The sequence below is a fragment of the Coturnix japonica genome, chromosome 18 (assembly GCF_054131305.1).
Source record: "Coturnix japonica strain WE chromosome 18, WE-NBRP24, whole genome shotgun sequence".
NCBI lineage: Eukaryota > Metazoa > Chordata > Aves > Galliformes > Phasianidae > Coturnix > Coturnix japonica.
This window is the reverse complement of record NC_140680.1, coordinates 12,046,919-12,069,827: the sequence shown is the minus strand read 5'-3', so window position 1 is coordinate 12,069,827 and position 22,909 is coordinate 12,046,919. Positions and strand designations below refer to the sequence as shown.

At 43.9% G+C, this 22,909-nt stretch overlaps 2 protein-coding genes across 6 annotated transcripts in view; one reads left to right on the top strand and one right to left on the bottom strand.

The window, feature by feature from the left end:
• The window catches only part of CYFIP2 (cytoplasmic FMR1 interacting protein 2), a 46,712-nt gene extending 24,438 nt beyond the window's left edge, over positions 1–22,274 (top strand). For 4 of the 5 annotated variants that reach the window (XM_085518924.1, XM_085518922.1, XM_015876251.3 and 1 more), the window contains exons 24-31: positions 7,583–7,726; positions 9,004–9,094; positions 9,723–9,853; positions 12,796–12,868; positions 13,377–13,471; positions 16,928–17,166; positions 17,632–17,779; positions 18,340–22,274. In XM_085518924.1, coding sequence (XP_085375050.1) covers positions 7,583–7,726; positions 9,004–9,094; positions 9,723–9,853; positions 12,796–12,868; positions 13,377–13,471; positions 16,928–17,166; positions 17,632–17,779; positions 18,340–18,507 — 1,089 coding nt within the window. In that variant the 3' untranslated portion in view covers positions 18,508–22,274. The remainder of the gene's footprint in view (positions 1–7,582; positions 7,727–9,003; positions 9,095–9,722; positions 9,854–12,795; positions 12,869–13,376; positions 13,472–16,927; positions 17,167–17,631; positions 17,780–18,339) is intronic. The other variant, XM_085518925.1, reaches the window with a different exon arrangement.
• Positions 16–2,929, bottom strand: FNDC9 (fibronectin type III domain containing 9). Its single transcript, XM_015876250.3, has 2 exons — positions 2,623–2,929; positions 16–1,473 (listed from the first exon to the last, which is right to left on the bottom strand). The coding sequence occupies exon 2, from the start codon at positions 1,464–1,466 to the stop codon at positions 804–806; it is 663 nt and encodes a 220-aa protein (XP_015731736.2). The 5' UTR covers positions 1,467–1,473; positions 2,623–2,929; the 3' UTR covers positions 16–803.
• Positions 22,275–22,909: the final 635 nt, after the last annotated feature.

Below are 22,909 nucleotides of genomic sequence, written 5' to 3'. Positions count from 1 at the left end.
AGCAGCCAGCAGGGGTGGATCTTGGAATCCTTTATTTGGGAAGAAACAAATGCAATATCTAGTTCAATAGCAGTGTGGTGAGTGTGAATGTAGAGCATCACATTGCCATCTGAAATAAAAAAGCCATGCAAGAAGCAGCTTCAGTGTGCTTTTTGCTATTGCTCTCCCATATTATTATCCATAACATGGCTGTGTGAGGGGGTGTCGATGCCACCCTTGGCTTGCTGGTGGTACTGAGACCTACTCACATCCATCTAAACAGAGAGCAGAGCGAGCTGGAGTTCCAGTACTGTGCTGCTCCCCAAGGAAGGTGCTACTGCAGGAATCCCATTTGTAGTTCAAAATAGGAGTTACTAAAATGCTGGAGTGCTAATGTAAACTAGTTAACACTGACAAAAAGCTCTTTTGTCAGGCCATGATGACTGTTTATACAAGTGTTATGAGGGCTTGGGGTATGATGCTAGTGAAGGATCACTCAGGCATGAAACTACTGGAGTGGAGTCTATTTCTTCTGCATGCTGGTTGATGACTGATATGTATCTACAGCAGTAATGCAGATTAGATAGTAACACTACAGTCAGCCTAGCATGGCCATTCCCAGAAAGCTTACTTTGTTTCCTTTTAAAAACCCCTCAGTAAATGAGAATATTTTTGTCACTTGAAAAAGCATTTCTCCCTGCAGCTAATGTTTCTACTTCATGTTCTATCCTGGGACAAACAGCCCCTGTGCATACACAAACTGGGAAGAGCTGGGAAAGAGCAGCATGAACCAGACTTCTAAGCAGGGCCTCTTTATTTTGCTCTCACTGAAGGCTGTGCTGCGGCAAGATGGCTTTCTTGTCATCGCTGTTCTTATAAGGGAAGAAGCAGCGTGGGGAACTATATGGACTCTCCCTCATGAAACTGGAGCTCCTCACGAGCACAGTGGTCATGGGCACTTCCAGAAGCTCTTCTTTCAGTCCATCGCTCAGAGGAGCATCCAGTGAGCTGCTGCTTTCACCCACTTCTTTGGGGCTGGCATCGGGTTGCTTTGGCCTGGAAGGCCCACAGCAATGTGCAGCCCAGAACTGCAGGCATCCATACACCAAGAGAGCTATAAAGCAGAGCAGCAAGAGGCTGCTGACCATCCACATGGAGGTGGTGGTCTCATGCTTAGAGCCGTTGAAAAGCAGGGGGCTTTGGTCCAGCGTGTGAAACGTGGTGCAGTGGTTGCTGGAGGGGTAGGAGTTCTTGCATGTGATGCAGAGGATGTAGATGGTGGAGGGCGTGAGGCGATGGAGGATGATGGAGCTGAGGGAGTGGGGAACTCGTTCCTCGCGGTGGAAGTTTTGGCGCAAATAGCCAGCAAAGACGCTGTTCCAGTTGGGGCGGTACATGACGTGATAGTAGTTCTCCGGACAGGGGTTGGTGGTGGTCCAGGACACCGTGGCACTGGTGTAGGTGATGTTGTGCACTTCGATGTTCATCGTGTCCCTGAAACCAGAACCAGCGAGAGGCTGAGTTCCCCAATGCATGCGCAGTCCAAAAGGCTACTGACATCAGTGAAGGCTTTCCACTGGCTGGGCCTGTGTAGGCTTCAGGTGAACTCTCTTTGCATTTTGGATAAGTCATGACTGTCCCTGCAATCTTTTTTATGTGTTTGACAGTAAAAAATACTGCATTTTTCGAACTGCTAAGCACTCCAAGTGCTCTCTAGCAGACAGAAAACTCCATCACAATTGTCTTTAGGCTCTTCAGCAACTGTGGGAACTGAGCGGTGGCCCACAATCTAGGAGGGAGCTCTTTCCACTGGCTGCAGAAAGGCTATGCCTGATGAGCTTAGATTAGATGCTCGACTTTAGGTGGTTAAAATTACCAAAGATGAAACCTGCCTGGTGCCCAGACTACTGTTTTCATCCTGCTTCTTGAAAGAAAAAACAACCAGACATGTAGGGCATAGGCTGTACTTTACGGTCTAGTTAGATTCTGAAAAATCTCTTCTTTGTAACTGGTTGTCTATATAAGAAGCTTATTTGTACTTCACATTCCCATTGAAGGGAAAGGATACTGTAAGTTTGATTAACATAAACAGATAATTAGACTTGCCTTGTAGAGTTTCCTATTGATTAATTTTTGTACCTAAATGTCAGATGGAAAAGCTGCATAATGATTCAATAGTTGTTTAAGCTGTTGCTGCATTTTCCATATCCAACATGTTGCTTAATAAAGTATTTTTTTTACTACAGCGTATCACACCGTAATATTAGGATACTAACAGTGAGATCTGAAAACTGCTGAAATATAATATTCGAGTTTTTATGGAATTACAAGTGTATGAATAACAAAGCTCTCCCCCTAATAAAAGACTACTCAGTAACACTGTCACAAACTGGTACATCACTCTGAGCCTTGCTGCAGGGTTCTCTGCCCCCAACCACTTGAGCACTCCAAGCAGAAGCTGTATGCAATCGATCTCATTTCTTTTTTTCCTTCTTTTCCTCCTCTCTCCCTTAACAGAACTAACTTCCCCTTAATTCTCTCAAGAAGCAGCTCATCTTAACAATTGCTGTAACCATTCCTACAGAGCAGAAAAGCACTTGCACCCATCGCTAAGCCCTCCCAGAGCCATAGGAAGCAGCTTACCTCCCCAGCAGCTCTGCAGCAGCCCCTCAGTGCAGGAGAGCAGCGCAGCTCGTTCCCCTCTTCTCACTGCTGTGTCCCTCCTGCTCTGCTAAATCCCTTCTCCGCGCGTTGCCTCGTATTATACCCATCTTGGGCTCCGTCATCTCTCACCATAGCAACCAGTAGGAAAGGATGGGCAGGCATCTTCAAATGATTTGGGAATGTTGTCCCTAAAAGCTTTCTGCCTGGGAGAAGTTTGTCTCTGAGGCAGAAAGAACAAGCTAGTTTTGTTTTGTTTCTGAGTTTGCTTTTGGGTTGTTTTTTTTTTCATCTCTATCTGCAGCCCTGCAGCAACACTGCTACCCTGCTCCAGAGTCACTGCCTCCAGCAGTGTCTGGAGTTAGAGCCATATTGGCACATGGTGTGAAATCCAGCATCCTGGCCTATTGATAGCTTAGCACTCTGGGGCTTTGTTGCTATTATTTCTTGCACATTTAAACTCGTGTTTAAAGCCAGTAAGCAATAGATTTTCATCCCTGATACTGAGGCAATGTCCTTTGCTTTTTAATTTATCTCCAAGCTGTGTGATAGGAGCAGGAACTGGGTTTTCTCTGAATACCCAGGGCAGGAAGGAGAGGCAAAGCCATTGAGAGAGCAGCCTGAGCCTGTAGCCAGGAGGTGACAAGAGGGGAACAGATGTGGCAGCAGAACTGGTAAGGAGCTCTGAAGGAGTGACTAGCTGCTCTCTGAAGCCAAAATGTATTAAAGAGAGGAACTTTCCCAAAATAAATTTCAGTTCTGACTATGGAGGTATTAGTTCCACATTCTTGCTGGGAAGGTGCCTGCAGTGTTTCACAGATCTTCAAAATGACATTAATGAGGAGATGATGCAAACCAGATTAGGTGAGGCTGTTACAAGCCCAGGCAGTACGTGTGACTGTTGCTTTTGATCGACACTTTGCAGTTCTGTGTGTGTTTATCTCCCAAGTCCTGCTGTATTTCCTTCAGTTTCTGAGTGGGCTGCAGCTGCCAGGGAGCTCAAAATGGGGAGCAAAGATGAAAATAATTATAGGTAGGGGTGGAAATGAAAGCGTTCCCAGGCGGCCTCCAGCCTTTTACATCGCTCAGTCCTTGCAGGAGCAGAGGAATGGAGAGCTCTTAGCTGCTCACATGCTGTGAAGAAAGTACATCCTTGCCTGCAGGGAGGGAGCTGAAGATACAAATCTGTGCTCATAAAGGTGGCATACACCACATCACACGATAATACTTCATGGGAGCACTGCTTTCCTCCTGCAGATGGGTTGCTGAGTTTATTGGTGTTCATAGTTGTTTCAAAATCAGTTGTTCACACATTATGTGTTAACAGGAACAGAGGAAACCACAGGAAATAGGAATGGCTGGGTTAGGTCTGCAAAGGGTCCTGCTAACTCTTCTCCATGCAGCGATCAATGCCACAAGCTCTAAAGGAACTGTACCAAAGTTTTCAATGGTGTTGGCATTACCAAAGTCAAGTCAGCACCAGTTTATGCTGGTGATGAGCTAGAAATTCTCATTTTTGTGGACAAGAAACACCAAAACTATGTCAGTGCTGGGCTGCTCCAGCACCTTTGTTCCCTTCTACCCAAATAACATCTGCCAGTGTCCCTGCCTGCCACTGCGTCCTCTGGGATACAAACCATGAATGTGTTTGAGTGGTCAGCAGAAACTGAGCAATTCTGTCACTCAGCCACTTAGAAAATGCAGCAGGTTGCCAAGTTTCCTACAAAGGAGCTGTAAATCAACAACAACCCACTTCTTACTTCTTGCTAACCACTTCTTAGCTCCGTGAATGCTTTAGATTTGGTTTCATTTATGTACTTTCAAGCGTGTTTCTGTTTTCTCTTGGCACTGCTGGTCCCAGGGTCACGCCAGACTCACTGAAAATCACAGCTTCCCTCTCACAGCTGATTTTACCCACCCATTTTTAGCAAGCATGCGAGCAGATGTAACCTGGAGGGCAAGGCATGCTGCTGGCAGCCGTATAAATAGCCATGCCGTGTGAGTGGGATGGAGCCACTCTATTTTCTGCTACCACGTCTGCAGCAGCAGCACTGAGGTGTGAAGGGGCTGTAGATGCTGCAGGTGGTGTTGACAGTGGGGGTTGTTGATCCATTGCAACAGGCTGTGGGGGCTGTGCTACCTCTCCTGCCACAGCTCATTATGCATTATAGCAGTGTATGTAGGTATGTACGTATATGGGTATAAAACTACAGTCAGTATAGCAAGGCATTATGCAAAGGCATGGAACAGGCACAGATATGGTTTATATACAGTATATAAAAGTGCCTATTGCATCGAATGATTTGTCACAACTAGGGCATATGTATTTTACTGAGGAACTGGAACAGGTTGTCCCATCGTTGGAGATATTCAAGGTCAGGCTGATGTCCCTGTTCAATGCAGCAGAATTGGTCTACATAGCATTTAACGGACCCTTCCAACTCAAGTGACTCTTTGATTCTGTTTACTTTGCATAAAGTCTTAGAGTTGTTCTATACTTTCTTAGACACCATCTCAACTTTGGCACTGAAGTCAGGCTGGCTGACAGTCGAGACTAATCTTTGGCTGTTTCAGCGCCACAGATCCCAACCTGCCTGCACACCCAGCCTCCAGGCCCCAAAACCTGCCCATCTGGCACCAAACCAGAGGCAGGGAAAACCTCTGCTATGTCTTCAGTGGCTGTTGCTCCTGTGAACAGCAAAGTCTCCTGAGGACCTGCAGGAGAGGGGCTTTGCTCCTGCTCCTGGGGGGTGGCATCAGCTGCACAGAGTGGGGGAGTGAGCGTGCCACACTGCCAGCTTGTGTTCAGCTGGTTTGTCTTAAAATACACCCTGGTGTCATTTTTTACATCCTACAGTCTTTAAACCAAGTTGTGTATCTCGCCCTTAAATGGAGGTATATTTTAATTGCTCACAGGGTATTATTATTAGACGCAAGCCTGCTGCTAATGTGCTGTGCAGAGAGCTTGATGAGCCCACCTTATCTTGCAGACAGGCAGGGATGAATCACCCTCCTCATCTGCAGCCCATGCACAGCCTAAAATGTATCTTCTCCTAATCAGGCTTATTGCTGGGACCCCCACTCCAAGGAAAAGACGGCTCAAAAGCTGCAGTCCATGCAGCAAAATGCCAGCTCGGTTCCAGGGAAAATACAACCAATTCTATCTCCCCAAAATTATTTCGCTCAGGCCTTTACTATCCAGGGGCCCATTGCTTAGTTCTGATGGAGGAGAAAGTTCATGCACATTATGAATGAGTGCACTACAGAGACTACAAGATTGGCTTTGTGTGCATAACAGCAATGATGCACAGAAGAGTGGTGAAGGGTCTCTCTGTATAACAGGACCTAAAGCTGAAGTTTTAAGAGAGGCAGGGGACTCTCCAACTCTTTTTCCTGCTAGCTCTTTAGAGGAGTACCTAGCAATCATAGGAGGTAATACACTGCTGGACCAGGGTACGAGGGCTCTAACAAAACAATTAATTCACTGATTAAAGCAACTGTCAAGTCCATGAGAACTATCAGTACATCCGTCAGAAGAAATTCTGTATCTGAGAGCAAAAGAAAACAATTCTATTCTGGTTGTTAGCAAATGACTTCACATCCTAACTTGTTAGGTTTGTGGAAGTGAGTCAGAAGGAGAGGATGAGTGAAGCCTTCGAACACAACTGGCTGCATTGCAACTGCTAGGAGCAGCAGGGGCTGAGGATCCACCATTTTATCCTCATCTGCCACTTCAGTGCTTGCTGCTTTTCACCTTAAGCTCTCCAGTGTGGTGGTCTCTCAGGTGCCTTGGCCAGAGTCCGTCCCTGGTGCTGGCATGGAAAGGAATCCCTGCACAGCCGGGTCTGTGGTTGCTGTGGAAGGATGCAGCACACCTTGCACAGCACCATTTAGACGTAACTTGTTTCATTAGTCTTGTTTAAGATCTTTTTGCAATTCTGAGCCAGGGATTTCATCTGTGTTTTGCTGGAAGAGGCACTAATGTGCCAAAGTCTTTCTAAGACTCAGTGCTGTGTACTAGAGCTGTGGTTGTCACAGATCTCCTTGGGGAGGCTGCAGCCCTTCTCTGCTGGGGCTGAGTCATGGTGCCAACACTTCACTTGTAGATGCCAAGCTGAGCATACGGTTTCTCAGCTAAAATCAGTTTTCTTTTTGATTTTTGGTTTCTTTTGCCAGTCACACAAGTGAATTAATTCCCCTTCTTCTCTTCTTCTTACACCAAATGAGTATAAAAAAACATTCTAGTGCCAAAAAATTGTAGTAATTACCATATTTCCAACATTATATTGACAAAATATGTTCCTGGAAGTTGCCTTCTGTTTTCTGCTGCTAACTATTTCCTAATGGCCAGAGCCCCAGGTATGCTCCCTAGACAAGGGTCAGGTTCTTCCCCTTGGGCTCAGTCACATGTAAATATCTCAAGCATCTGTAGGGCTGTACAGGATGCAGAAAAGATCATTTCTGTGTCTCTTCCAACCAGTCTTAGGCTCAGATGCTTTAGTTCCTACTTTTCTTACTGTTCCTCTTTTGAAGCAGGTAGCAATAGGAAAATTCTACCCTGTTATTCATGTATAAAGCTTTCAGTTTTGGTGGAGAAGAACTTGGATTTGAAGAGGCTAAGGGCCAGTGAACTGAAATCCTTGACTGAAAGTATGTAGGAGAGCAAATTATCTTGGAAATGAAAGTGGTGTTGGCAATGGAGCAGGGTAATAAACCTTGTGACATGACAATTTTCTCACAGTAGAATACATTTGACTGCACAGAAAGAAGAGCAATCTTTTTGTACCTCAAGAAGTATTGTAAGAAATTTCTTACAGGAATTATTATTTCTCCTGCTTTCCTTCAAAATGATTTCGAGTGATGGAACACAGTAGTACGATAAGAAAATTACTTACAAGTTCTGTAAATGTGCCTAACTGTCACTGTGCTTCTATTTTCTCAGCCTCTCAACATTGCCTACAGTCACATCTATAGCTCCTATCGCAATTTTGTGGGGCCACCTCATTTCAAGACAATCTGCAGGCTGCTTGGCTATCAGGGGATCGCCGTGGTCATGGAAGAGCTGCTGAAGATCGTCAAGAGCCTGGTAATTCTGAGCCAGTAATGCTGATACTGGAAGCAGAGAAATCTTGATGCTTTGAGAGACATGAATTGGAGGGTCAGCCTGTCCTTCAGGTTTTGGGTTGGGTTGTTGAAATGTAGGCACCTCTGTGCTCCTTTATCCACACTGCAACACTCATATTCATCGTCTAGTTTCGCTGTTACTAAGGTGGAGGACACAAAACTGATGAAAAAGTGTTTGCAAGGAAATTTCTGTCAGATGTGAGCTCTTAAGAATTCAAGCCATACGTCCCTTTCCATCAGATACGCTGAAGCCAGTCGCTCTATCTGCTTTGTACTGCTCTCAAAAGAGAGATGTGATATCCACAGGGAAGTGCTCCCTAAGGGCACCAACAATACAGAACGTTAACAAGGGAGGAGGGAGAGAGCAAAAATTTATCATTTTTCAGGTCACGCTTTTCTACCCAAAACGATTTTACCAAAGAGAAGACTTCGATTCATTATAAATATTTAAATTCTGTTTTGGCTGCAGTGATTTAACTTTGAACTTATCTAGCAAAGCAGTGCAGACCTGAATCTTAAGCACATACCCAGCTTCTCTGCTGTAAAGCACTGTAGCTATTGAAGATGTAATTTGTGTCATTCAGTTGAAAGCACTGTAGCTGTTGTGTGAGATCAGACAGCATTCAGTGAGAAGACAGAGATCTTGCATTTGGCTAAATTATGTTTATCACATAATCCCATGTAATATGTCTACAAGATGCATTTATATAACTCCAAATGACAGCGAGCATTTTTAACTATGAAATATGCTTTTCCCCATATTAATTCAAAACATCCAATGTGCAGGAACTTGTTCCATGTGTATATATTTTACATTTTTTTAAACTCTCAGTGTCTAGAATCATTCCTCAGGTGGGAAGACCATTTCCTGTGCGGTGGAATGGTTCGTTTAGCAGCTCCAATCCAATGCTTTTTGGGTTAGGAACACAAGTCCAGCTGGATCTACGATGAAGCCTTGTTTGGATTTCAGCTTCAAATAATGCAAACACAATGAGGCATATTTTGAAATAGAAAATCCATGCAACCATGATTTATTATTCAGGAGGAAGCTGCAAAACTCCTTGCACTTGGGCTGGACTTTATGTTTGGGTGAAATCCAAAGGAAGCAAGTTCTTCTTAGACTCCAACTAAAGTTTCACCCTTTGTTGTCAGACAGAAGTCCATCCACAGTCTGTTCTATTTAAAACCAAGGCCAGAAGAAGCCATCCTTCCAGTTTAACCCCTCTTTGTCTCTGACAGCTGCAAGGCACCATCCTACAGTATGTGAAGACACTGATAGAAGTCATGCCCAAGATATGCCGCCTGCCAAGACACGAATATGGCTCTCCAGGTGGGTGCTACAGTGAGATGTGTCATGGTTTGAGCAAGAGCTCATCCAAATCTCGGCACAGCATTTACTCAATTAAACAAGGACAGGTACCCGCTGTGCTGGTGCACCATGCAGCCTGGCCTCCCTGTGACACAACTTTCCTGTTACAAATTTCACTTTGAACAGACAGATGATGGATAAGGGTATGTCTGCTGGTTGTTTAGGTTTTGTTTTCAGGATTTTTAAGCTTTTGTTACAGTGGCTTCACTATTACTTTTGAAAAAGCTCTACTACTTTGATGGAAAGATTTTTTACCGTATGACTGCAGTCTGCAACTCAGCTAGATGTGAAAACTGACTGTTACAAATGAACCAGCACAAAGGCATCCATAGCAGCCTTGAATCTCTTTTTTTCTCCGATGGGGAAATCCAAAGACTTCACAGGAATTACACCCTATTTCTCACGGGTCAGTGAAAGCAGGATGACACGCTGCCTGCTGGTTCTGCCCAGTGCCTATCCCTGTCTATCCACTCAGCAGTCCTTGCAGTTCATGATAAAGGAAACACCAGGCCCTGACTGCCTTTTAATCCACACTACTGAAGGATACTTTTGCTCTCACTTTTCTGACTGCCCTCCCTTGTCTTTTAAGGAATCCTGGAGTTTTTCCACCACCAACTGAAGGACATCATTGAGTATGCGGAGCTGAAGACTGATGTGTTCCAGAGCCTCAGAGAAGTGGGCAATGCAATTCTCTTCTGCCTCCTTATTGAGCAGGCTTTGGTAAGGCAACATACCCTGCACCAGCAGATTCCACTTAACATTTCCAGCTCAAGAGTATGAGAGGAAAAGGGTTCACCAGCAGAAGAGTTGGAGAAATTTTCCAGCTTATCATGTACCCAGGGTCTCTCCAGGGCTCTGCTGTTGTGGTCTGTGGGGATGGTATACATTGGTGCTGGGTCACTGACATCTGGCATTGCTCAAGGAGAATCTGAATACTGGAAGATCCAGATTTAATTCTTGGACACAAAGCTATCCCATGTTTGTCCATCTCAGAAATAAAAATCAACTGGAGCTTATTTGTAGATTGTAAGCTCTTTGGGGCAGGGATTGTTACTTTTTCTAATACCCATACAGTAAGGAGTATATTTGAGCCCTTGGCTCTCTTTGGAGTGGTAGTACAATGGAAAAACTGGTTGGTTCTAATGACAGTAAAGATAAAGCAATATGAAAGGAAGGAAATCTCAGAAGAGATTATATTTCCTATGACTTAATCTTCACCAAAAACTTAGCTGGAGTGATGACATGACATTAGCCCTTGCACAAGCATCTTGTGCATGCACAAGTCTCGCAGCCTCTTAGCTCACGTGATGCCAGTTTTAACCTGAGTGGGCTGGTATGGGGCCAAGGCTATCTATGGCTGAATGCAACACGTTAGAGCCAACTGAGGAGTTGCAAAAACAATCCAGTTTTGCATTAAGATGCGTGTTTCATGTTATAGTTTAGACAGAGTTGTGTCAGATCTTTCAGAAGTTTTTTCATAAAGCCTTCTTGAGCACACATGGGATTTCCAAGCAAAGACATCAAATTTTGTTCAGAGTAAAAACCGGCAGAAAGTTCAAAGATTCCAAGTTTACACAACTACAGAACACAGGGAAAAATGAAAATCTCTTCAAATAACCCCAGTAGAAAGGCTTCTAGTTCCTAATGTGGTATATCAAACATATTTGGTGAGCAGTAGTTGCATAAGATTTAACAGAGATATATATCACCTAGCAGCTTGGCTTTATCTAACAGAATGACCAGACAATATCCTGGCAGTTTATGTTTCTTTTGTGGCTTTGTCACTGCTCTCTGCTGTTCTGTGCTGAATTTTATGCTAGATGTACTGCATTTGCCTTTTATGTCCCATCTTTTAAATGGATGCATAAGGGACACATGGTGGTTTCTGTTAGAAATCCCCATTTGACTGCAAAAATGTTCCTCCTGTCTCTAGAGCTGTACGTTGGCAATATAATAACATCCTAGAATAGCAGAAAATAAGGGAGACAGTGAGACATTGGGATTCTTTCTAGAAAGACTACCTGTCCAAGTCCACATCTGCCCACCTTCCATGTTCTCAGTTCTTCTACACAGAAATTGATTCAGAATATAAAGCAGTTTTGCACGTAGCAGCCACTGGTTCTCGCTTGCTGGAAGGCTGTCATATACTTAGAGCCATTGCATAACAAGATTTTCCCTCTCTGTGCAGAAGGAGCAATTACTTTTATGGCACAGTTATCTTCATAGCTGTCAGCCTAATCTAAGGCCAGTGGTATTTTTCAGCAGAGGCTGCTCTAGTGAAGATTAGAAGTCTGCTCCAGTCTGCCCCCCTTTTTATTGTTTAAATATGAGGAATGAAATGTTGCTTGGGACTAAATTTCTAAGAGTTCTTACTCTCTGGTAATGGGCCTTGGGGAGAAAGAAATTTTGAAAGAGATGCCAGGTGTATGCAGCCTGCAAATGCAGAAAGTACTCTCTTTATCAGAGGGAAAGAGCAGTGAAACAATATTGATCCAGGAAGAGTCCTTTGCAAACAGAATAACAAAGATAATATGCACACTCTGGTAGTATCATGCCCATGGAGGGGCATGGGCTGTTCCTGTCCCTTCAGCACTGTGTCACAAACTGCACTCCTACAAACTCGCTCTCATGCCAGCATCCATGGCACCAGTGCAGCCTCCTGCAGCTCCATGCTACTCCGTCCTCTGCCTTGGGCCTGGGAGGAGGGGTACCCACCCATGCACCCCAACCAGACCCAGCTGAGTCATTCCATCTGGCCCTGAAAATCTTTTGCTGCTCTGTCATGACCTCCTCTCAAGTGTGTCTAAATCTCTCTGGTAAGCTCACAACTGCAAGCATGTCCTAGAACAAGAGTTTTGCAGGAGCAAACTACTGCCGTGTTGTTACGCAATGCCTATGTGTTGAACAGCTTTAGTTTTCCTTGCTGCTGTTTCTCATTGCAGACTCGTATATGATGTATTGTCAGCCATCGCTCCTCAGTCTCCACCTTTCTATTTCTAGGTTTCTCCTTGTGCATCTATGTTTGGGATTATTTTTTCTCTAGTGCATTGGCATGCATCCTCTCAGGTGGCATCTCATGATGTTATTACTCTCTGCACTTCTGTATTATTCTCCCTGGTGACTGCACCACTGGGATTCTGGTCTGATAGCACTGGCCGTGAACACCATACAAACAACCAAATAATTTCAGGCCAACGTATTGCGTATCTATTTACAACGGTATATTTAACATGTATACATCCCAGAAAAACTAAGCCAAAGGGTAACTTCCACCTGGGCACACTCAGTGAAAACAAACAGCAGGAAGTCATCAGGGTAAGACAGAACTGAAATTTCCATGGCCTTTATCCCCTTCTACTCACAGCATTAATAAGTGGGCGAGGAAGAAAAAAACAAAAAACATATGAAGCTCTGGCCTTGTGTAGGCATGAGGTAAATTATTTGGGTTATAGAAACTTCCTGGCTTAAGCTGAGAGCTGTTTCTTCCAGTTCTAGTCCATTTAGATACAAACTATTGGATTTATTACTGAGCTGGGTTAGATTTGACCAGGTGCTGCAGATGTGATTGGGTTGTCGTAGGGTAGCACAGACCCCTGAGCCAAACACTCACGCCCTATAGATATTTTTTTAACTTACTTTATCTTTCTTTCTTCCTGCCTCAGTCCCAGGAAGAAGTTTGTGATTTGCTGCATGCTGCTCCTTTCCAAAATATTTTGCCCAGGGTCTACATCAAAGGTAAGAAGCTCAGAGGGCAGCAGTGAACAGACTCAGAGGTCACTTCCAAGAGCCGTTTCTCTCCCGTTTCAAATGAGGATTAGTTCTGGCCCTGATTCCCCCTCTAAATAGATAAGTGCATACAGCCAAAAGTAAGGTGAAAACAAATGCCAGCAGAACATCTTCTGTAGCCTAGTTACAGGCTGGAGCCTCAGCCTGGGGGTTCCCTTAAGTCTTTAAAGGCATTTTGCAACCTCTTTGGAGAATGACAGCATGAAATGTCCATCTCAACAGGAGTGATCAGGAACAGGGACATGCTTCTGGACATGTGTGGTTAAGCTGCTGCTGAGACTGCAATTGCACATCCCACCCTTCTCCGCATCACCGGTCCCCTCATTTGCTGTCGGTTTGGCTCTCTGATCCAAAGGCTCATTGGATGGTTGCTGGGGGGCAGCTCTGAGCAAACTCAGCGGAAATTGCGGGTCTCCACTTCCTCCTCTCATTTCACTGTTTGCTGCTCGCTTGACAGAAGGAGAACGCTTGGAGGTGCGCATGAAGCGTCTCGAAGCCAAGTATGCCCCACTTCACCTGGTTCCCCTAATAGAGAGGCTGGGCACTCCGCAGGTAAGGATTTCATTGAAAGGGATGGCTGTTGAAAATTCATAGCAGTCCCCAGTTGCCCTGTTCGGCCCTGGGAAGGTGATCCTTTATTTTTATTTATTTTTTTCTAAAATGCCAATCAGACAAAAAAAAAGAAGTCAGAATCCTTGCCTTAGCGGACACATTGAAGGGAAATTTGTGAGTGGGTCCAGAGCGTGTTGCTGCCTCCAGTCTGGAGAGCTGGCAGGGAGCTGTAGCATAAGCCAGCTCTGAACACAAACAGCCTTGAAAATCTCTTTCCTGTCCATTAAAAAAATAATAATAAACAAAATGGAGAATTGTTGGGGTGGTTCCAGGGGAAACATTGTAGGGCTGTCCCTGGCTTAATCCATTGCCATCAGTTTTGGGGATCCCATTTTAGGACTGCCTGGTGGTATATTTTTAAGCTCATCCCTGTCAAGGAATACATCTGAGAATGGTTTCCCTCCTAGCACATGCTTAGAGCTTCAGCACATGCTTAAGATTACAGCTCCATTTAAGTGTCTTATTGAGGTGGGGTCTCAGCTTGAAAAAAATATATATTCTATTTTCTGCAGAAATTGAGTACCTCTAAAAATATCTCAGATTTAATCAATGTAATTGGCAGAATTGAGTTCTACTGATATCAGTAGCCAAATGTCCGCTATCTGCTTAGTGGAGTTAATAGGATAAAAAATCATTGAAAGCGTTAAAGAAATCAACACCCTTTTTTACTGTAACCTACTGCTGAGGGAATGGAACAAATACTCAGTTGTATGAGGTGACAGATCTATGGCAGGCAGAAAGTTACACATCTTTTTTCCATGTTTTTTTTGATGGATCGAGGATTTGGAACTTTGCTTCACTGGAAATCATATGAAACAAAGAAACTGGCTTGAAAACTGAGAGCTTTGTCTGACTTTATAGACACTTCTCTCACTTCCCATTGGCTTCCTTTCAAAGGAGACACTCGAGAAAAAGAATTCACCTCTGTGTTTTTGTGTCTTTGTGTTGGTCTTTCTATCTCTCCTTCTTTCCATGCAAAACCATCATTGAAATCTGCTATAAGAGTCCACTTGTTGCTTATCTTTGCTGTAGTTACAAAGACGAAAACAGAAGTTATTTTATGTCCTGAATTATCTTTACTGTAAGCTGTTCCCACATTCACCACCCAGGTACAGTTGAGTGCCAGATCTTTTTTGAGCTCAGGTATAAATGAACACAAAAATGACTTGCAATAGGTGCCTCCATAGCTTCTAGCTTGCTCCTGGAAATGCAGTTTTGGACACAGGCCATGTTGGGTTTTTCCTGCAGAATACAGAAGTACCTTAGAGCAATTGTCCAGAATTGGAGCAGAAGTTGGCTGCTGGTTGCCTCTCCCAAAAGGTGGCCCTATGCAGTTCCTATAACTACTTGCTGTAAAGAGTCTGAGCCACAGCTGCTGAAGTTAGTGGGAATTACTTCCCAGTAGTCTTCAGGTGTGGTTCTTGCAAGTTTTCTCATTAATAGACTGTGAAAGAGGTATGGCATAACTGAGTGCAGTGACAGGAAAACTGTCAGGGAGGGCATATTGTACATTGGAAATCCACAGACAGCTTTTTGATAGGTGATTGATGCAGAACTAGGGAGTCACAGCAGATTGTTAAAGGAATCTTCTTGCTTTTAATGCTGAGTAGATCACTACTTCTTAGCAAACAGTAACGCTAACACTTCATTTATACGTGAAGAGGCTTTACTCTTGCTGTGTCTCTATTTTGCCATCATAAGACTTCTGTGTGCAGACACTAATCTTTACCCATAAAAGTCTGATGCAGATGAAGAGACAGAAGTTGTACCCACTGCCTTTAGCTATAAAAAACACACTGGATAAATTAAACCCCGACTTGCTAAGCAAATATGTGCAAGTGTGCACTGTGAAACTTGGGTGACATCATTCCTGAATTTAACAAATCTAGGGATCCCAGCCCTGATCTGTCCTCTGGGCAGCGATACACCGTTCCCTTGATATTTGCTGTTAGTTGAACATTAATTGCTCTGATGTTCCCAAAATGTCCTTGGAATTGCGTTGAAAGCAGGAGTTGTAACGCTTTCATTTCAGTAACTCCCGAACTAAAAAGGCTTTAAAAAGGTCAGTGCCAATGTAAAGCAGTAGTCAGGAAAGGGGATGTATATGCACGTTCAGATTTTTAGTTTTTTAGTGCAGAATAAAGAATACCCAAATAAACTGAGTGAAATACATATCCTTAAAGTCTGGCCAGGACATATGCAGGTGCTTTGTAGCAGAGGCTCTGAGCCTCTGTTGTTATTCTGGTCAGGATGACATTTTTTCTCATAGGCATTATGTGGACAGCTGGAAATGGAGAAAATACTTAAAAATGACCTAGAGTTCCAGGAAGTCCTCTAGGAAAGGCAGAAGGTTGGTAAGTGGCACTGCTGAAGTGGTGAGGTGGTAAAAGGCTCCGCCTGGGGGGACAGCGGGATGTGGCCATCACCCACGTAATGGGGTGAGACTTCTACCTCCATGGCCTCCAGCACAGCTCTGACAGCAGTTGGCTCTCATCTCCCCTGTTATATTTGGCAGCACTTTAAGAAGGCAGTTAATACTGCTGGAAATGGCAAGGAATGGGGCAGACAGGATCCACGCAAGCAGCCCAGCTCAGAGGGTGCAGGCAGGAAGCTCACCGAAGTCAGTGCTCTGTGTGGAGGGATAAGGACCCATTTGTTTAAGTTCCCTTGTTGGTTTTTTTTCCTCTGGAGCAGCAGTGGAACTGAAATTAAGTCAGTTCTCTCTTCAACTTCCTCTGGTGTAAAAACCAAATCAATTCCATCCAGTGGAGCCACTCCCTCCAGATTTGTTCATGTCAGTTTGAGAGGGGATGTCATAGAAATTGTCTGCACGTGGAAAGTTTCTCAGCTGGAAAATGTATTACTGGACTTTCTTAGAAACCACAGATTTTCCAGTATTAAGGTTCCAATGGCTTCTCATCTACTTCAGAGCTTTTTAACCACTACATAGGAAATGAAGAAGTTCATAGCTCATCGACATTTTAAAGAGATGATGGTAATGCCCTGGGAAGCAAAATGCCTGTTTTCTCTCCTGTTTCATTTTCATAATCTGCCCAAATGATGAAATTAAGCTTGGCAATGCTGAGTAGTGCTCGTGTAACAGAATAGCATGCTAGCAGAATTAAGGATCAGTATTTCTGGTCAGAACTTTTGCCTTCAGCTTTCATTTTCTGACGCATACAGTTATTTCAAAAGATACTCAGTTTGGTGAAATGTAATTGAGCACAATATTAAGTCTCCTCCTTTCTCTGGTGGGGAGTGCCATGGGAGCAGCCATCAGAGGTAAGGTTGGACCTTTCACAGGATATGCCAGGGAGACCAGGAATTGTGAAGTCCAACCAGAGGGTACGTCTGTATTACATTGTCACTTGTTTCTTTGGTTCTCCTCCTCTTCAGCAAATAGCCATTGCCAGAGAAGGTGACTTGCTAACCAAGGAGCGGCTGTGCTGCGGCTTGTCCATGTTTGAGGTCATCCTGACACGAATTCGGAGCTACCTGCAGGACCCAATCTGGCGTGGACCACCCCCAACAAATGGGGTCATGCACGTGGACGAGTGTGTGGAGTTCCACCGGCTCTGGAGTGCCATGCAGTTTGTGTATTGCATCCCTGTGGGCACCAACGAGTTCACTGCAGAGTGAGTGTCCAGTAGCCAGCTGTGCCAATTAACTCACGAGCCCTTAGCTGCACCAATAGCCACAGCCAGCACAGAGGTATAGAGAGAACATGGGTACCTGAGGACAGGACTTTGTTGGATGTAGACCTAAAGAGATGCCCCCAGAGCTTCCCATCTGAACACCTGGGAAAAGGGGAGAAGAGAAAGAGGGATACAAAGACATGTCTAAGGTGCCCTGCAGAAAGAAATGAGTAGATGAGCCTACAGTCCAAGCTGGATGCAAAGTCCTCATCCATCATTCCCTGTGGTGCACAATGCATAGTCTGGTCCCATTCTAGGCTCATTTTTTTCTCTAACTACATACCCACTTGTCATCAATAGGACCAATTTCCCCCAGCAAGGAAAGTTCCTGGTGTCATGATAGAACAGCATTTATCTAACTCCATCCTGTTATCTCTCCATCCCATCAACCTGTCCCCATTCTAGGCAGTGCTTTGGAGATGGTCTGAATTGGGCAGGTTGTTCTATCATTGTTCTCCTTGGACAACAACGACGCTTTGACCTATTTGACTTCTGCTACCACCTGCTGAAGGTGCAGAGGCAGGATGGGAAGGATGAAATCATTAAAAATGTGGTAAGTTGAAGGGTAAGGCTCTGAAAGATCTGAGCTAGCACACATCTCTGTTTTTCGATTTGCCTTGTTCAAACTCATAACTTACAAACTTTCCAGGCATTGACCTTATTCAAGCTGAATATGCTTGCTGTGAGATTTCCACCTGCAGTCTCAGCAGAGAGGCCAGGATTTTAATTGGCTTGACAATCAAATCTTTCTTCTCCCAAAGCTTTTCCTTTCTTCCTGGGGTTGGGAAGCTGGAGCAGAGAAGCTGTATTTCCATCAACCATTATCTGATCTCTGTGGCTTTATCAATAAGCAGCTGGGAGTCCAGACTCTAGATCGATTTACATAGAACCACACACTGACCTTGTTAATTCTGTCTTGAGTCATCAAACCCTATAATGAAGTGAGTCACCAGTCTCATGGTAGCTGCTAAGTGGAACTGTAACACGTGCTATAGCTGCTTTGTATTAGCAGAGGTTTCTCAGCAGCAGGGCAGATGTACTGATGCTTTCTGGCTGGTTAAATGACATAAGACTCTCTTGACCTACTGTTTTTCCTTCTCACCATCCCTCCAGCCCTTGAAAAAGATGGCTGACAGGATAAGGAAGTATCAGATCCTTAACAATGAGATTTTTGCCATCCTGAACAAGTACATGAAGTCGGTGGAAACAGACAGTTCCACAGTGGAGCACGTGCGCTGCTTCCAGCCTCCCATTCACCAGTCACTGGCCACCACCTGCTAGTGTGACACTAACCCTGTGTGCTTTGGGAAGGGGGAAGAGACTGAGCCCAGGATGACTGGGAGGATGAACTTGATGGCGTGAGACCTGGCAACAAAGTAAGACTGGGTATGCTCACTACAAGGACTTATCTTCCCATCTGGCCCTGTTGAGTGCATGTTCTTCTGTTCCATCCCTGTGACCAATTTTACTTGTAACTTTTGGACTTGGGAGTGGGTGGGGGTGGGAGGTTGAAATGTGCTTTTCTTCCATGAAATCTGGTTTTCCCTGTGATTCATCCAGCCAAACACAAAAATCTGAAGCCATATTGCAGCCCCAAAGGTGGGGGACCCTTTCAGAAGAGCTGCGTGTTTCTACTGCGCTGGGAGCCCCATCTCACTGTAAAAGCAATGGGGAAAAATCAACCCCACTCACGACATGTGCCACCAGGGCTGAAGACAGACCCTGACTTCTTCTTGGGAAAGGGGGGATGAAGGCAGGATTCCACCTCTGGCAGCAGCCTCAGGAAGGAGCAGTGCAGAGGAACCATGCCAGAATGGTTGTGCATTTCTTCTTGCTCTCTGCCAAGTCATTGGCCTTCCTAGCATCTGGCACCTGGGCTTCAGAATAGCAACGATGTAGCTGCCAAATAAGTCTTCAGCACTTTAGAGAGCTGGAGGAATCAAAAAAGGCCTGTTTTGGTTTTTTTTTTCCCCTGCTATTGGGATGTCCGCTTATTTTATTTCAAAGGGTTCTCCCTCGAAGACACATCTTCCATGAAGTAAATGAAATTTCTTATGGACCATAGAAGGGGTTGTATTGGATTCATGTGAATATGCTTTTGCACATACTAACTTGGGTGGAAACAGACACCTTGACCATATGTGATCTTTGAAATTCAGCCAAGGATGAGAGCTGGGATGTGTAATTTTTGTATGTTCTGACATGCTGTTTTCCCTTGTTTTAAACAAATTTTTAGTCACAGCAACTACTTCTTAAGAGAATGGTGTCTATCAGGAAGGCTTAGTAAACTTCCTAGCGCACAGAAATGGTGTGATTCTTTAGAAAAGGTAAATCATAGGATATGCATAATGAAAACAGCATTTTCCAGGCTCAAAAGCATTGTGAGGGAATGCTGGAGTCTGTTTCCTGTTCCTACTCAGCTCATCTAATATGTCTGGATATATTAGATACTGAGAACAAATTCAGTAGGGACTTGAGGAGATATTAAAAGCTTGTGGTTTTCCCTGCTTCCCATTGGTGCTGACACTGCAGTGACACAAAACCTTATGCCTGAATCTAAAGATCAAACCACATGCTCCAAATTATGCTAATGTCACCACTGGTGATATTTTTATTTCTCAGCTTTAGCCAGGACATAGCAGATATTTACCATTCAAATAGACAGACTTGGTAATACATGTTCTTTTCATGTGTTCCATCATGCCCAGAAACCTGCATGCTACTACAGATGTTGAAATGGCAGAGCCTGAGTCCTTATTCTCTCAAAGAAAATACATAATTAATTAGTAGAAACACCCCAGCTGGAATGCACTGTCTTAGAAAACAACAGCCAGCACTGTACTAGTGCTAAAGGAGATCCTGCTGTGTGGGATGCATTTGTTCTCCCGAACATGCACTCCCTCATAATCAACAAATAACCCACACGTGCAAGTGCTAGATATCTTTACACCTCAAGTCTCCATTAATTGCTGAGACAAATGCTTGAACCTCTGGGAGGAAGCAGTGCAGCACAGTAATCTGATAGTCAAATAGCATCTCAGGAGATCAGGCTGAACCCCTTGGGTGCCAGGGAAGGATCCAGCCTCTGGAGGCAAGTTGTTTTCCTCACATGGTGAAGAAGAGCACCACAAGAGTGCCCAAGACCCAACAATACCAAAGGACTCCTGCTCTCTATTTACTTTCTCCACTAAGGATGCCAGTTCTGGTTTTCCATCACGTTCCAACACTTCACAATGCTGAAACTACTGGAATGAGGGAGCTTACAGATATATATTTTTAAAAGGAAGAGGAGAATTGAGCACTTTATTTTTTGTGGAAAACAAGATATGAGGAATATAGATCCAACCAAGATCCTATTTTCCTGACCTAAATAGCAAGTGCTTGTTATTTTGGTATGAAAGTGTTGCTGGTGAAGCAGCACAGATCCCTGACTGGCTCTCAGAGCCGTCTCTGAGCACAGCACAAATTGAATGTTCTATGATGTCTTGATACGTTATAGGATGTTGGAGCCTTGGCAGAAACCAGCAGGAGCAAGAACACAAAAGGATGAGCTATGCCACACCGCCCAGTCACAGTTAGATGGACAGAACAGGATACCCTAAGTTGAATATAAGTGTCTGTTTAGGTTTGCAGTGAGACAGGAGATTTTTACCTAAACATGATTCTAACTGCATTCTTTTGCTGTAGCTTTGGCTTAATTCTCTTAAAAAAAACCCACAAACCCTGCAAAACGCAGTTGGGTGTATTTGAATGAAAAGGTAGAGGAAACCTACATTTTTTTTGCCCTCAGATTTGCTGTCAGAAACAAACTCCTGATTCTGAGGGATGAAACATTATGAGCGAAACGTCCAAAGTGCATGAACAAAATGTAAAGTGTTTTTGACTGTAGATGTTTTTGCCTTGTTGCTCAAGTAGTATGAGATGAGCTAGGAATAACCGTATGGTCTTCACTTCTGAGATTTGGTGTTATTGTCCTTACGTTATCTACTTGATTCAAGTAGTCATTAGCTTCAGTTTTCTAACCCCTCCCCTTACTCTATACACGAAAGGTTCAGGCTTATGTCTTCATAAAACTCAGTGAAACAGAGTTTCTTCTATCCTTTTTCTTTTTAATGTCATAATTATTAGTGAAAATAGGGAGCAAATTTGTGACAGTAGAGCTAAACAACAGATTGCCAAGGGGTCGAGCATATCCTCCACACTTGAAACCTTTCTGCCAATTTTGGATGTCTTCCTTGCAGATATGCTCTAATTGAATCTGCAGAACCCGTATCATTTTTTCTTAGGGAAACATGAGCCTACTTCATAGACAAATTGCTGACTTGATACAGAAGTTAGAGAGAGGGAAAAGGATGGTCTGTGTAATGAGTGAAGTCAGACTAGATGATTGTAATGTCCCCTCCAGCTTTAACATTGTGAAATGCGACTATTAGCAGTGCAGATGCCTTTCTTGGATGACGCTACTCTGGATTGTTGATGATCCAATAGAAAGGGGAAGCAAACTTGTTCAGACTTAGCACTTGTGCAGTTTTCCTTTCAAACTCCAGCAGCACTTATTAGCACTGAACAACAACATTAGTCTTTTTTTTCCTCCTGCATTACTCCAGTCCAATAAGTTCACGTGTGTTTGAGAACAAAAGAAAAAAGAATTGAAGGTGTAGAAAAAAAAATATTCTAAAAAGCTCTTGTCAAATGTACCATATTTGTATGAAAAGCTGCTTGAGTTATTTTGTACAATGAGTTTTATTTATGGTGAGGTATATTTACGCTCGTGGTCTGATAACAGTGTTAAATTTTTTGATCCATATTTGCTATGCAGCTGAAGATGATATTTTGGTTTTGTATTATTATTTTTTGCTGTTGTTTTAAAATTCAGCTAACAGAAGCTTCCATCTCCATTAGAAAATGCTTCTGCAAGAGTAAAGCATCTGGTACATGGTGATATGTCCCGTAACACAGCAACCAACAGTGTGTGCAACAAATGTGGGATGACTTTTGTGATGAAGAAAAATAAAAATTGGGCTCATTCACGAGATGGGCAGACTTTATCTCTTGGTGTCATTGTCATTTGTGGTAACTGTTATTTGAGAAGAGACTCTGGTCACGCCTGGCAAAAGAAGAGCACTAATAGGGCTGAAGGCAGCATTTTGCTGCTAGATGAGGAGCTCATCTCTCACTACCACAGCCCTACCAGCTCCACAGGGACTTTTTATCTCAGGAGACAGCCCTTGCTATTTTCTTTCAGACTGCCATTTGCAGCCATTCTTTGCTTCCTGTTAAAAGCCCCAAGAAGAGCTAGGGGCTCACAGGCTGCACAGCCCCACCTGGAACCACCCCATGTACTGAGCATCCAGCTCTGAGGGTCTGAATGTTGGATAACCAACCCTAAGGATCATTTCCAAAACCACAGACTTACATCTTCTTTCTCATGTACGTATCTTTGTGTCCTCAGATTAATGACATTCTGCCACTGAGAAGAACAGTTCATGAATGATTGCTTCATGATTACAGCTGTAGCAGAGACCCTTGCTGTAACTCCTGCAAGCCAGCAGCACCTTTTGTATCTAGTTTTGCTTCCTATAAAGCTCTGATGCAAACATCTAGCAGTTAAAAGCTCTATAAACAAATACGCTGTTGCCTGCACATCACTTCACCTCACAGCACGTGCTGCTGATCTGAAGCT